The sequence below is a fragment of the Meleagris gallopavo genome, chromosome 7 (genome assembly GCF_000146605.3).
Source record: "Meleagris gallopavo isolate NT-WF06-2002-E0010 breed Aviagen turkey brand Nicholas breeding stock chromosome 7, Turkey_5.1, whole genome shotgun sequence".
Lineage (NCBI taxonomy): Eukaryota > Metazoa > Chordata > Aves > Galliformes > Phasianidae > Meleagris > Meleagris gallopavo.
In genome coordinates this window covers 4,597,814-4,613,140 of record NC_015017.2, presented here as the reverse complement: position 1 = coordinate 4,613,140, position 15,327 = coordinate 4,597,814, and the positions used below count along the sequence as shown (strand labels likewise).

The window sequence follows — 15,327 nt, the reverse complement described above, 5'->3', positions numbered from 1 at the left end:
AAAACAATTTTTGCACTTGCTTGTGATAAACTGATTCATTAGACAAAGCATGATGGGCGTGTGCCAGCACTGCAGAAGGTTCAGAAAGCTGGACCGTACCAGCCAACCACTTTTCTGCAGAGAGAAAAAGGTCTGCAGCCACAAAGAGTGCCATAATTGAAGAGAAAAATGTTCTGTGCTCCTAGTCAAGACTTCTGAAGTGAATACTCACTTCATGGTTTCAGCTACTCATTACTGAAACTCCTACCATTTTTGGAAACAAGCCGAAGTGTAACAGTACAACAGAGAGCCACAGTTCAATTACACCAATGCGTATGAATCCAGCAAGTTAATTAAGTCAGCTCAAATACACTCTGCTGAATATCTGTCACGTCTGCTTCTGATTACTCTTATAAGCCTGAAAAAGGAAAGGAAAAAGGATTTATTCGCCCTACACACACACACTCAAAACTTTCCAGCATGTCCAAGAGGAGCCATCTTTGTCAATATTAAAGCCTGTTGTTCAGTAAATGAGTAGCCAGCTACATTGCAGAGGCTTACCTGCAGGACACGAGAGAACCTCTGTGTGGATGGCTGATACCTCTTTGAACACCTAACACACAGCAGTGCAGGGAGAAGATGGGCAAAGCATCTCAGACACTCCTTCATGGAATGGTGCCTAGAGGACGGTGCTGAAGGTGTGTACTGCCTTACAGAACCTCTCTGCCAGGCGAAGCTTCTGGAGAGGACATTTCCCACATGTTTCCCTGCTATCTACACGTAGGTCAGGTGCAGCATAGCAAGCTGCCCTAGGATGTGAACGTATCAGTCTGCCTGTGGTCCCTTTGAAGTTGTCAGTAAGGATACAGCAGCACATCCCAAGGCAGAAGTTTGTTTTTCCAGGAAGAGAATTGAAGGAAACTGACTTTCATAAAAGACAGAGCACAAACTACTCAGTGTCCAGCTTGTCTTAAATTAGGATTTTGATCAGTGTCACAGAGGGATTGGTATCTTCCCCATTCCTACAGACCACCCACCTCTCAGAAGTATAAATTAGTTTAGTTCTTTCAATCCTGTTGTGAGCCAATGGGAGATGGACTTTCACCTGCTCTGGTGGGAAATGTATGTTGTCCTAAAGATCCTGAAACAAAGACCTTTTGTTGAAGAAACAAATCAATTGAAAATTCAAGGTTAGTGATTAATTTTTGACCAACGAAATAAACCCAAAGAAGGAAAAGATTTTTTAACCCATGATGATATGTTTTGTAAAAATGATGTCTAAACATTAGGAGTAGAGGTGATCAGTAAAACACTATAGAAATACCATAACAAGCTAAAACTGCACTGCTTAAAAAGTTAAAAGCACACGTCAGGTGTTTCATGGTGGAAAAGAGAACTTTCAGACTGGCTTAACATAAACCTGACAGAGACAGATTATGTTTTACTGGCAATAGCTAAAGGAGTTCCTCCTTCCTTCCTCCCCAGCAGACAACAGTCTTATCACACATTCAGAATAGTTGAATGCACAGGAATGCTACTTTTTTTCCAGGCAGTATTTATTGGTTCTTTTACTTCTAATTTTACTTTTATACATACATACATATATACACACACACACATATATATATATAAAAAAAAGTATATATATTTACTATAGTACTACATTTACTATATTTATATTTACTATATTTATATGTATATTTATTTTTCATATATGTGTGTGTATATATATATAAACTTCCAGAATTAGATAGTAATTTTATCAACTAGCAATTTCATTTACAAACTTGGTAAGCCATAACCAACGAATTGTACCCCCATACCAGAAGGCTGACACACCCTCAGAGGTATAGCACTTTCTCTGAAGCAGGGTCCATCCCTTTTTGAAGCCTCTTTGCAAGAGACTTGGCTCCACAACAACATTCCTTGTATTCATGGCCTTTGAGAAGCCAGCAATGCCAGTGAGCTATGCAGAGGCAGGTGGCAGAGCCAATATCTAGGGATACCAATGAGAGGAATGACAACCAGTGGACTCCTTTCACAGCAACTAAGGAGAAATAGCTGCTTCACTGAAGGCAAACTTTCTAGCTGGCTAGTGAATAAAATGCTTGATAGTTACTATTCTACACAGGATTTGTAAACAGCCTCTTGTGTCATTTGGTTTTGTTTTAAAATGTAGAGACTGAGTGAGCTAGAGAAACCAGCAATTGTCACTTTGCTTCTATCTGTACTAGATGGAAATGGGACACAACAGTTTGGATTTTGGGTGGTCCTATGCAGAGCCAGGAGTTTGACTCTATCCTTGTGGGTCCCTTCTAACTCAGGATATTCTATGGTAACAGGCACACAGAATTCACCTGCATCTCCTGTAATGCAAATAAACAAGGCACAACAACATGGGACAATCTGGCAGAGGAAATGGAAGTGGGTTGCTAAAATGCTCGCCTCAGTTCCTGACTTTCAGGGTGTTGGCAACTCTGCAAATTTACATTCCAGTCTTCTCTGTGTGTGCCTCAGTTCACACAACCACATCTTCCTCCAGGAGGTGGAAATATAGAATACAAAGGGAATACACAGTGCTCCAGAACCCTGCAAAGAACTAGAGAGGACCAAATGTTATAGTCCTTAGATCTCACTCCTCTTTTGACTCTTACCTTTAGTTATTACTGTATAATGTTTTAATGCATTAAGCCACTATTTAGTCCCAGTGGTATCTCTTGGTAAAGCAACTCTCAACCAAACTAAGTGAAACTAATGCCATTAGCTAGGATGTGAGAAGCAAAATGTAAGCAAAATGTAAAATGTGAGAAGCAAATGAAATGGTAAAACACATTCCTTGTTATGAAAGAAACCCTGCAACAAACCACACAGATTAAATACACTCTAGTAAAGAGCACGGCACGTCAGCTAAGCGAAGACCTCTCTGAGACTGTCTGAGTAGCAATAATGCTTATTGGCTGCTTTTAAATAAACTTACCAGAACTTTTGAGATCTCTAAGATAAATTTAAATCCTCCAAGTTTGGGCAAAAAAAACAAAGCTAGAGGCAAAGATATTCCAGGTCCTCACTGCAGGAAGAATATTTGCAGGAGCACTCAGGTATTTGACACTGGAGAATCCACAGTGGGCGTGGGTAGAAAAGAAATTATAAAAGCAGCAACCACTGGGAAAAGATTCAACAGCAGCTCAGTGTTTCACATGAAGCAATCTCAGGATTTCAGCCCCCGTCCACAAGCACGCATCCTCCTCCTCCAACGTGGCTGCAGTTTATTCCTTTGTGTTACCCCACACAAATGTTTTTAACATTCATTCAGAACTCTTGCTGCTGAAATGTGTCACTACAATCACGCTGTCCACTCTGAAACAAACTGCATCCCAGGATTTACTGTGTGCATGGATTATTTTGAGTGGCTTGTGCACTGACTCACAATCAAGAAATGGCCTACGTTCTTACTGAGATATTTAGATCATGAAGGAAGACAGATACAAAACAGATAGCACTGCCAAAAGATGACTCACAGATCATCTTGTTCACTCATTCTGAATTAGTGGACAAGCGGATTTGTCCCCAAAGGACGTCTCATGTTCCTGAGGATACTGGATGGTGGCAGATAAGCCAAACACCCTGCATCCTGTTTTATTTATCCCCATTGCAGTCTAGCTATCACGTTGGTCTGGTCTTCTAGAGTGACAATTGCAAGGATTCATCTCTTTTTGCACCGGTACTTGCATAAGCTCTATGCTTTCTTTCAGATACTACTCTGTGTAAGCATTATCTAAAATATAGGAGTAGGGGAAGGAGTGTCTTCTTCAGAGTTGAAACGTAGCAAAGCAGAGGACAATACAGGGCATCTCTCAACAGGCGCTGGGCAGATACCACGTCACTAAATACACAAACTTTTGACAGCATTGTAAATGTATGCAGCACGGCAGTAGATAGAGAAAAAACATGGCTCTCTTCCCAGTGACCTTTGTGAACCAACAGATGGGACAGCAGTTCAACTTCATACTTCCCTTTTCCTAACACGTGTGCTGGGTGCTGCAGGGGAGAATGAACTTCCCAAAAGAATCTGAAGAGATGTGAAGGACAATGCTGTGATTGCCATCAGATAAACAAAGAGTACATAGTCAGTCATCTGTTCAGACAAAAACAAATTCCTCAAAGTTAAGCCAACATTTCTTACATCTCCTAGACGGGCAGTCTCTGCATTTTGCTGTGATTTTTCTAGCCAGAATTCTCTAGTTCTCATTTGCTCAGATCCCTCCACAGTGCAGCACTGCCCACCAGCACAGCTTGGCACTCACTAGTGCTGAGGCTGGCTGAGGAGCTGCAATGTTCAGAAGATTCCACCTTCTCTTTAGACACTGGCAAGCTGGTCTCTATTAACCACACAGCTGCTGCAGGGACATGGCAGCAAGTCTTCCTTAGCTGCAGCCTGCTATCAAGCCAATGTCCTTAAAGAAATGGGTGTCTGCAGTCACCACGGTACCACAAGCTATATAAATACCTAAAACTTGAGAAAATATGGGAGAACAACTTGCCAGAGGCAACACAGTAACACTGTGTTAAAAATCCAGCTATTTTCTGTGTTTGTAAGGAATAACTCATTTTTCAATGAAGAGCCATAGGAAATTTGTTGGATTGCTATTTGGGATATAAATGCATTTTGAAAGGAAATCAATCCCAGAGGCTGTTCCCCATTTTGCAGTCTTACCCCCTGTCTAATCTACAACTCAGTCCAGGTTGATATCCAGCATTCTTGTATTTCAAGCTGAACAATCTCATCAACAGCTGGGTAACCAAGTGTAGCAAGTGCAGCACTAAGAAAGTGACAGAGCCTGTCAGAATGAAATTTCTTCAATGAAACAATACTCTTTCGATGGCTCTTAATTGAAAGACCTGATAACCACTTAGGTTTGATTGTCAGAACATGGTGGAAACGTCCAATCCAATTTTATCACTCACTTCCCCAGCAGGATCACTGTTATTCTGTTTTCAACCAACACTGTATGTGCCTTTGTTAACTGCTTTACCTTAATTTTGAAAATTTTAATTGAGTTTGGCACTTGCACGAAGTCTGAAACTGACAGCTTGATTGCTGCCACCACCTATTGTCTCCTGAAACATGAGCAGAATCTCTCTGTAGCACAATGACACAGTTCTCCACACAGCCCCTTGGTAAACTCTGCGTGTAGAAAGCAAAGTATAACCACAGATTTCTGTGCTGAGAGCCACAGCAAGCAAAAATTATACAAAATGTACAGGCAGCCATGACAAGCTGGGCTATGGCTAGCAATGATTTCACAAACACTTAGAGGCAGGCTTCTGATTGTAAAGCTGAAGAAGGTGCATTTGAACTGCAATCTTAGTGCACATATTTCCAGTATCTATTGGCAGCATCTGAGCTGCTTGGCCTTCAAACACCCTGAAGATGATGAGATTCAGAGTCAATAAGCAGATCACCAGGCAAGAGGTACAAACTAACAGATCTCTCCTTCCATCTATGAGGTCCATCACTAAAGCTCATCAACTGTAAAACCGAGCCCTAGGTATTTGGAAAGCAGCCTAGAGATTCCAAACCAATGAGATTTTGGATCCCATCACTGCAGAAGGAATATTAAAACTTCAGTTATGTCCTGAATTCCAGAATTTTAGACTGAAATTCTTTTAACGTGGCATCAAATCTGGCTTCCATCTAACTAATGCTAAAGGCTTCTCTGTAAATATGGGAATGCTCATTTTTTTGGAGGGAGAGTGAAAGCGGTCATTGTTAAATGGAAAGCTGCAAGATCTTCTGTTCATTAAGCTCTGGAAGGCCTCTCTGATGCAGCGTTCCCTACAGGAATTTTTACTGCCAAAGAGAGACATCTTTGGACATCTCTGTATCTTCAGTACAGAGACACTGGAGGTGGTTTAATGTATGGAAACCCAGCACCAGAAATGTAAAAAACGAGGAGTACACACAGAATTACTGCAGATCCAACCGATCACCGATTACTTAAAAACATGTCCCTTCAGTCCTACAGTCTGTGTAAAATACTGATGACCCAGAGCTGCTCAGCTTTACAGCTGGCTGAAGATAAAGGTGTAACTCTGCTTTGTATTCCCACTGCTGGTCTCCAGAAATGAAGTTTCTGTTCACAAGCTTCTGCTGCAGAAGGTGCTGAATCAGCACACTCAGATAACATCCTTGCAGGGGAAACTTCATCCCCAGACCACTGGTACACTTAGTATTTTCTAGACAGTTAGCAGAGAAGACAGCGACTGCTGTCAGTGTAGCACTGCTTCTAAAAGATGAAGCATGAAGAAATTAAAATCACTTTGGATTAACATTGCTTTAAAGAATTTATCCTGTCTCTGGTCCCAAATTGCTGCTTTAACCATTACAGCTAAATAAATTCATTATATGCTACTAACAGCAATATGTTATTAGTACGAGATGTGAACAGATACGCCTTGTCTTGCATAACAGTGTTTTTTCCCCCATTTTAAAAGATGAATTCCTTTGTAATGCAGAAAATTTGTAAGAGTTTTAAAGCACTCATGAAACACCATGGAAGAAGTAATGTATCTAATCAGGAACGGCAAAAAACGGAAACAAGATTAAGATATTGCAGCTTAATTTCCTAGAAAATAATGTGCCACCAGCTGTGTAAACTTTCCTGTAGTTAGAGCAAATATTCTGATAACAAGCAGGCAGCTGATTTACACTGAAATCTGCTTCCTCAGCAGTCAAGCCTCCCAAAGAAAATCTTGAGTTGTCCTCTGACTACATTTTAAAGATAGCCAAGCAATAAATTCATTTGAAAAGCAGGATTCTGAGCAATCTTTGATTTTTACGTTCAACTCATTAACTCTGAGCTCCTGCTGGCACTCCTCTACACTCCCTGAAAGTAACACATAAGCAACACAGCGTGCACCATTCTTCTGACACACCAGACAGACATGTGCAGACTCCAGCAGCTGGACTCTGCTTTTGACTCCTGAAGAGAGAGAGGCAAAGGCCTACCTGCTGATTCCAGTCACAGGCACCGTGCATTCTGTAGAGTTTTCTCTTCTGGAAACTGTGAAGTGGCCTCGTTCGGGCAGATGTGCTGACATTAGTCACAGAAAAAGATCTTAGTCTTGTCCTGTCTCTTCTTCTTTTCTTGATGTGCTGATGATCAAGCAACCAGCTGCTTGAAGAGGATACTTCTCTGTTGTCTGAAGCCCTGCAGTTTCATAATTAATGAGAGAGTTAATACAAAAAGTTAAATATGCTCCATGTGCACCGGCCAAGATTTCAACCTCTGATTAGCATTAGCCATCTAATTCTAAGAGAACGTTATACACACTGAAGTATTCCAGCATACTGCTTCAGGAAAGCACCTGTGTGTTTTGTTTGCTCTTTGATTAAGTCTGTGTTTTATCACAAAAAGAGATTTTCATGTTTTTGCTAACTTTTCTAACATTTCTTGTTTTTTCCAAATTCAAGAGCTCTCCCCATTGCTTCTAATATCTATGAACGTCAAGTTACAACTATTATTTCTCTACAAACCTACATTCTACACAGTTGTGCTAATACATTGTGTGGCGGCCATAGTGGTGAGGCCAGTCTCTTTTCAGTGGTACGTGGAGACAGGACGAAGGGAAACGGACATAAGCTGCAGCACAGGAAGTTTCGCACGAATGTGCGTAAGAACTTCTTCACGGTGAGGTGACGGAGCACTGGAACAGGCTGCCCAGGGAGGTTGTGGAGTCTCCTTCTCTGGAGATATTCAAGTCTCGCCTGGACGCCTACCTGTGTGACCTGGTGTAGGGAACCTGCTTTGGCAGGGGGGTTGGTCTCGATGATCTCTAGAGGTCCCTTCCAACCCCTACAATTCTGTGATTCTGTGATTCTGTGATTCTGTGATACATGGAGACCTAGAATCTTGCCTAAATACTTGGATATTGTCTTATTTTTTGCTCATGAACTGAAACTTCAGTAAGCCTTTACAAACCACTGTTGACTCCTTACAGGGCTGCAAACCACTGCAAAACATCTGTAGCAAAATCAGGAATTCTGCTCCTTTCAACCAATACAATGCCATCAAATGTACTTTGTTTTCCCAGGTATCCCAGGCAGCAACATCTGCCTATAAAGATAAAGGCGTCCTGCAAAAATCACTCAAGTGTGCATTTAGTTTTGCAATACTGAAGACCTTGACTGCAACTTTGAACTGCCCAAGAAGTGCAAGCACATGAGATATCTCAGCCTTGGGTCATAACAGGCCATCTTACTGCAGGAACAATTGTTTTCTCTGCGTGAATGGTTATTCTCTTTCATGAACTTAAACTGGTAGGATACAGCGTTATTAGAAAATTTACAACATGCAGTAAAACATGAAAATGAATTTATTACAGGGCCGTTTATCAATCTTTTTGAGAAGTAGCTATCTACTAATGATACATTTTTATTAAATAGAAGTGCTCATTATGAAAGCTTGATTAAACACAATCCCATGCTGCGCTGTTGTGGCAACGATGTTTTATTGGCGTGAATCTGAGCTATTCTTTTGACACATCAAACCCCCCAACAAGCGATACATACTCAATGAAAAATGTGCTAATTAAAAGAAGAATGGTATGTATATAGAGGAACACTAGTAAGTGCCAAGACAGAGCTCAAAGCATTGAAGCATGACATTCTTAATGCACATGCTGAACTTTACAGCTTGAGGAAGAAATACAATATTACAGGATCATGCGAAGTTCCATTAAAGTACCTTCTCTGAATGCTTAAAAACTTATTTTCCATTCTTATCTGCCCTGACATCAGAGAGTGCCAAGACCAATTTCTGGACTTCCACTATCACCCTCTTATGTGAAAAACAATTTGGAAAAGAGTAGTAGCACAAAAAGCTCCTCAGTCTCAATTTCTGCAATTGCTGCCTTTGTTCTGGTGTGCTAGGTAGGTCACTGATAATCTCTCTGCAACCTTTTCCAGCTGCCCTATTTACCCTCCTGTGCCTTCCAGGAATGCTCAGCTTCTTTTTCAGATGAAGCAGAGTTCTCAGTTCTGTGGTTTGGAGCTGCAGTACACAGCAATACCTTTTTCCTGCCACTCATGTAAACAGGCTTCCAAGTCAAGGCTGAAGTTATCCATGTATTTAGATCTTCATGTAGTATGCTTTTCAAAACAGGATTATACAGAAGAGCAGAGGTGGATGTAAAATTTCTGTATTTGCTCCTTTCAAAGCTTCTAGGTTGGCCTGTCTTGCACTGCAGACCAGCTGCAGAACAGAGACCTTACAGAATGCACACATGCACTGGAAGCCACGGGACAGGCTCCATTTCTTCTGGACTAAAGATTTTTTTTCTACACCCTTCTCTTGATAAGGAAGTAATTCTATTAAGGAGCTGCTTCTATGAAGATTTACCTTCATCTGGCTGATCTTTGGATCCAGATTCAATAGAGCAAAGAAAGGCTACAATTAAAAAAAAGGGAAGCCACTAACAAAATCATAACTTGACAAATGGCAATTCAACTTTACCCACATTTAATCAACCAGGAACTGTACGTGTACCACCAATTCCACTGGGAACTCCCAAGTAACCAGCCATACTGCAACCTCCATCATTATCAACCTCAAAGCACCTCACATGTAGACTTACTTTAAACATGGACTACATCTTTTGCATCAAGAGCCTACAACAAAATTCAAAAATGTACTGAAGTAAAAATAACAGTTAAAATAGCAATACCATCCCTTCTTTTTCCACCTTCAAAATCCTAAAAATCACCTTACTTTCAAGTTGATTTTGATTTCTACTTTCTAAAATACGCAATAAAGTCAGACAGTGCTCTGGAAAAAGTAAGTGGAAAATTAGCCAAGAAATGAAGTTAACTTTAGTATGTAACTGCTTGATTTAACTGCACACTAAACAAGGACACCGATAAAATACAAAACGAAATGAAGCACATTCAAAACCACAAGTAGGAGTCAGTGAATTTCCTTGTGGGATTCTTAGGACAACTACTCTATGTTGTGCTTAATTGCTACTTTTAATGAGATGCATTTATTTACAGGTTTAAAAACATTTCACAAGAAGTGAAAAATTAAAATAATTCAACTGATTTTCAAGATAACACGTAGAAAAGTCACAAGCCTCTGAGAGTAGCCCTGCTGAGAAGAACTTAGGTGTCCTGCTAGATGAAAGACTTAAAATGAGCTAGCAGTGTGTGTTTGCAGCCTGGAAGGCCAGTGGTATCATGGGCTGCATCAGAAGAAGGATGGCAGAAGGGTGAGGGAGGGGATTGCCCCTCTCTGCCCTTGTGAGCCCATCTGGAGTACTGCATTCAGGTCTGAGGCCCCCAGCACAGGAGGAATGTGGAGCTATCAGAGAGGGTCCAGAGGAAGGCCATGAAAATGATCAGAGGGTTGGAGCACCTCTGTTATGAGGACAAGCTGAAGGGACTAAGCTTGTTCAATCGGAGAAGAGAAGGCTGTGGAGAGATCTCATTATGACCTTCCAGTATTTAAAGGGAAAACAACTTTTTACACAGTAGGTAGCAATAGGACAAGGAGAAACAGCTTTACACTAAAGGAGGGAAGATTTAGATTAGAGGAAGTTTTTCACTGCGAGAGTGATGAGGTGCTAGCACAGGCTGCCCAGAGAGGATGCGGATGTTGTGCTCCCAGAGGTGTTGAAGGCCAGGTTGGATGGCCCTGAGCAACCAGGTCCACTACTGAATCTAGCTGGAGGCTGGCAGCCCTGCTTGGATGATATTTGAAGCCCCCTTCCAATTCAAGTCGTTCTATCATTCTACAATGATCATTCTATGATTCCCTTCCAGCAGCTAACTTACCGCCTCCGGTTCTGAGCTACAGCACTGAGAAAATCCTCCATGTCTTCCCACATGTCTTCCTTAGGTTGTTACAGAGCATGGGTAGAAAATGACCAGCCTTAGAGAGTGCACTCCCTGAGCTGCTCCAGAAACTGTGCTGCTCATTAAAGGGAAAGAGGGCTGATTTTGGACAGTTCCTGATAAATGTCTGATGGAAAGTAGAATGCAGAAGAAAAGTGGCTTGAAGTTGCATCATTAGGAAGTAAACTTCATTCACATATAAAAACACTTAAAACCAGGACGCCTTCCTCGTCTGTTGCACAAGGAAGTCACAGACTCATTTCTAATGGTCTTAATTCTTCTCTTCTTCCACATACCCATCAGCAAAGCTTTTATTCCAGAACTCAGTGGAGTATTCTGATTTTTCCCTGCATTAGTTGTAAACAACCACTAGATCAGGAACACAAATGCCACATGACAGGACCTCTTCATCCTCAAATTTAGGGCACAGTCACACAGTCGCTTTGGCAACAGACGGCAGTTAAAGAAGCTGCCCATCCAAGCTGCTCATTATAATCTCCTCGTGGGAAGCTACAGCTTCTTCAGCAAAGCTGCTGAAAAACAGACGGTGTGGCCAGCCCTACACGGAACTGGGAGCCAGGGAATTACATTCTGCTGCAGACACTGCCATAAAGCCCCTGGCCCTAATAGTGAACAGCTTCTTCAGTCACTTGATCTTAATCAAGACCTGTGAATAACTCCGCTATGCCCTCCTCCCTCCAATCACCTTACCAAGAGAAATATTCTATGTACCTAGGTCTTTCGTAAGATAGGACTGTAAATAATAATCTTAATAGTGTTTTGAGATTAATACTGAAAAGTACCTGTAGGGTATTTTAAAATGAACAAACACAGGATAAAGTTACTAAAACTTATGGCATAGTACTAAGAAACGTTTGCCTACGGTGTTAATTTCAAGCTGCTACATCCTTTCATCCAGGAAAAGTAAGCCCATGAAAGATCAGCTGGCAAAGATTCATTTAGCCTCAAACAGAAGATGTGCAAACTGATGAAGCTATTAGAAATAAACAGACCCTGACCCATGTTGAGGTACAAGTTGCAATGGCCGTGTGTTCTACTAATCCAGTGAAATCTAGTTTGTCAGCTTCCTAGTAATTAAGTTGAACTCATGATGACAGAATACACTAAGTCTAAAATATGTAAAAATAGTGTTCAATTTAATGACTCCTTTCACTACTGCACAGATACATTCTTCATCCCAGGACTTGCTTGAGTGCAATTACGGTGATAGTATTATTTTATAATGTCTTTAAGAAAACAAAAATACACTACAACTTTCCAAGCTCAACTTTGTCACTCTTGAAGTTTACAAAGAGCAGTTCTTTCTTTCTAACCTAATACCATAAGGATTATTTCTTGAATTTATGTAACTTTTCCAATAGTTACTCCCAAAGAAAATAACACCATACTGTCACCTACCTGAAGGAGATGCCATTGACCAGCTGTCTGTGCCTGCAAGTTTTGGATGAGAGAGAAGAAGCTGGAGACAGGTTGAGCGGAGCAATGAGGCTACTGATGATTTCACTCAGTTGTGCACTCTGGAAAAAATAAAAACGCAGAAGGTAGTCAGACTTCTATCCATACTCAACAGCTCCTGGGCTTCTGTTGTTTCCCCACTTAAGATTCCAATCTCATACATCATGGAAGGATCATATTTAGTTTCTTCTTGTGAATAACCAAAGAGCTGCATGTTTATTTTCTTCCACATTATGCTCAGCTATAAAAACAAATAAACAAACAAACAAACAAAAACACCCCTGAACTACCTGCCAAGGACAATGAATAAATAATACACCGAATAGATATGTGATTTCAGTGTTGCAGCCAAAGAGTGTTAGAACAGCAGAAGAAACCAGAACATTTTACAGCTGATGTTACAACAGCTGCAGCTCAAAAAGCATTTCAACAGGAAAAAAAAAAGTCTGCTGTCTACTTATGGCACATTTTGTTCACTCAAAAGTATGCGCTCTTGTTAAGAGAATACTCTTCATTGCTCACGGCAGTAAAAACAACAACAAAAACAAAGAAAAATCCCACAAAGCCACCATTTTTATTTTATTCTCAAATTTTACAGGAAGACTATTGTAGCTACAGACAGAATGACTAAAATCTTCTAACAACCTCAAAACCACTGCCTTCTAAAATTGCCCCAGAAGAAAGGCAGGTTATTTGGTAAGACCAAGAGCTGCTCCCAACAAAGCACTGAGTTGTGGATTGACTCCAGATAACGTTTCACAATGGCTTTGTTTTAAATGTCAGACCTTAATGGTTATCCTGACAATAAATGCAGCCTGCAGCTTGCTTAGAGGAAACTGCTGTATACTGACACAAACGCAATGGATCTGAAATGGCATACATGCTTCTTAAACTTTTTAAATCACTCTGTACGCTGATCAGTCAGAACTGACTGCTCAAAACAAGAATGGCCAGAGGCTACCCAGTAACTTCTGCTTGCATTTCTAGGCACTATCGTTCATACAGGAAGAGGCTGAAAAAATTATTTTCCAGTTAATTACAAGTCATGCCTTTTCTGTTAATGTTTAAGTGATGCATTCCGGTCATCGGGTAAAAATTGTAGGACAGAATAAAATATTCAGGGACAGATTTTAAAGCACAGAAATAGCAATTCGGTCATAAAAGATCTAGACAAAGCAAACAAGATGTGAGTAACATATTTATCAGATTGATTTAAAAATCTCAACAAGCATTCGATCTGTATGAAGCAAAGACTCTACTGAATGGAAAAGCACCACCACAATGGCAGACATCCAAACTGCAAGGAAAAAATTACATGTTTTTAAGATGTTGCACAGCTACATAGAGAACTCAAAAACAGTCTTAAAAAAAAAAGGAAAGGCTCAGTCATTTTGTATTTTACCTTTTTTAAAAACAGACTGAAGAATTCTGTGGGAATGTGTGTAGAAATACTTCAGCCTACAGCATGGCTCTTCTCAACATGAAGAAACTCAGACCTTAGGGCCCAGGTTAACTTACAGAACTAATCATCAAAAACCCCAGCAGATCAAATCCCAAAGCTTAGTGTGGTATGAAAGGAAGAAATCTGGTGTGAACCCAGAGATGCACTGTAAGAAGAACACCTGCAAGTCATTTTCAGATCATCACATTTCTTGGACCTCTGTAACTACTTGGGTACCAGTAAACACACTGCTAGTACTTAATTAGTCAAATGTTTTACTAGAAGAAAAGTGTGTTTAATTCTCCAGGTAGTTACTTATGAGGGGACATTCACCACATTCTAAAAATGCTCTTGGTTTACCTTGTGCAATTGCCAGCACTGTGCATGTAAATTTCCTGTTTCATTGCTTCCTCACTCCTGTCTGTTGTGGCTAAAATCCATCAAACAGGGGAAGCACTTTAAGAACAGGAAAGTATGACTATCAAATAAGAAAAATTGGCACAGAGATTCAGGAACAGGAATGGTAACTAAAGCCACTCTTACTCCATTTAAACAACATGAATTTACTGTGGCAAAGCAACATATTAATACACCACACCACTTTTGTTAGGTTTGCCTTACACTAACTGCAGAAATTCATTCAGGAAACAACGTTCCTGTATCTCCTTGCAATGTGACCCTGCTGTATTCCTTGTTTACCCTCTAGCAATATGAAACCTTGCTGGAGTCTACATTGCATTTCCTGGAATTAACCTTGGAAATGACTGTTTTGAATAGCATGAACCGAAACTCCTCTCTACACCTACACTCTGCCTGTAGGTGTACCTGCAATTCCTCAGCTCCTCACTGGATTGCTATGACACTCGAAAAGCCAGACCAACAATGACATCCAGTTGGAGCTTTTCTACATACCTCCATCCTCAGCTGCAGTCTTTCATCTCACAGAAGTATTTCCTGAAACAATCTGTGGCAACCCTACCCTAAACCTAAACATAATGAAGAGGCAGGTTTGGGGATAGCCATTAGAAGTGGTTACGTGGCCGCTTTGATGGAAACAAAGTTGTAACACAGACACATCAGGAATAACAGATTAATTTGTAAACTTGGTGTACAATGTATTTATTTAAACTCTTGAATTCAACAGCACCCACTCCAGGAGTGCAAAATAGCTTCTTGTTCAGAAGCATCACCATGGAACCTGCCCTGTTTCTGAAGTCAATCAATCAGCTCCATTGAGTGTTCAGTTCTCATTTTACTTTACCTGTTTTTCTATGTTTCGTAAAAGCAGGGTAGGACTGCTGGGTGACATTTCAAAGTCATGCTCCGGCAAAGAATCCTGTCTCTCAATGGCAGCTTGCGAATTCCCTGTGGCGTTTAATAAAGCTTCTTGGTCTGTCAACTGTATTTGCTTCTTCAAAATGTCTTTTGGAAATGGGAATTCTTCTAAGATCACCATCCCCTAGACAACAGCAATTGAACACAGTTGGTTGACAACGAATTAACCCTCCTAAACCATGTTTAAGGGGTGTCTGAACCTGGC

At 40.7% G+C, this 15,327-nt stretch overlaps 1 protein-coding gene across 8 annotated transcripts in view; it reads right to left on the bottom strand.

Annotated features, from left to right (window-relative positions):
• Positions 1 to 15,327, bottom strand: part of KANSL1L (KAT8 regulatory NSL complex subunit 1 like) — a 57,334-nt gene that overhangs the window by 19,873 nt on the left and 22,134 nt on the right. For 7 of the 8 annotated variants that reach the window (XR_794068.3, XM_010713320.3, XM_010713317.3 and 4 more), the window contains exons 4-6: positions 15,049 to 15,246; positions 12,290 to 12,408; positions 6,989 to 7,190 (exon numbers count right to left, since the gene is read on the bottom strand). Coding sequence is in view for 7 of the 8 variants with exons in the window: in XM_010713320.3 (XP_010711622.1) it covers positions 6,989 to 7,190; positions 12,290 to 12,408; positions 15,049 to 15,246 (519 nt within the window). In the remaining variant the exon portion in view is untranslated. The remainder of the gene's footprint in view (positions 1 to 6,988; positions 7,191 to 12,289; positions 12,409 to 15,048; positions 15,247 to 15,327) is intronic. The other variant, XM_010713321.3, reaches the window with a different exon arrangement.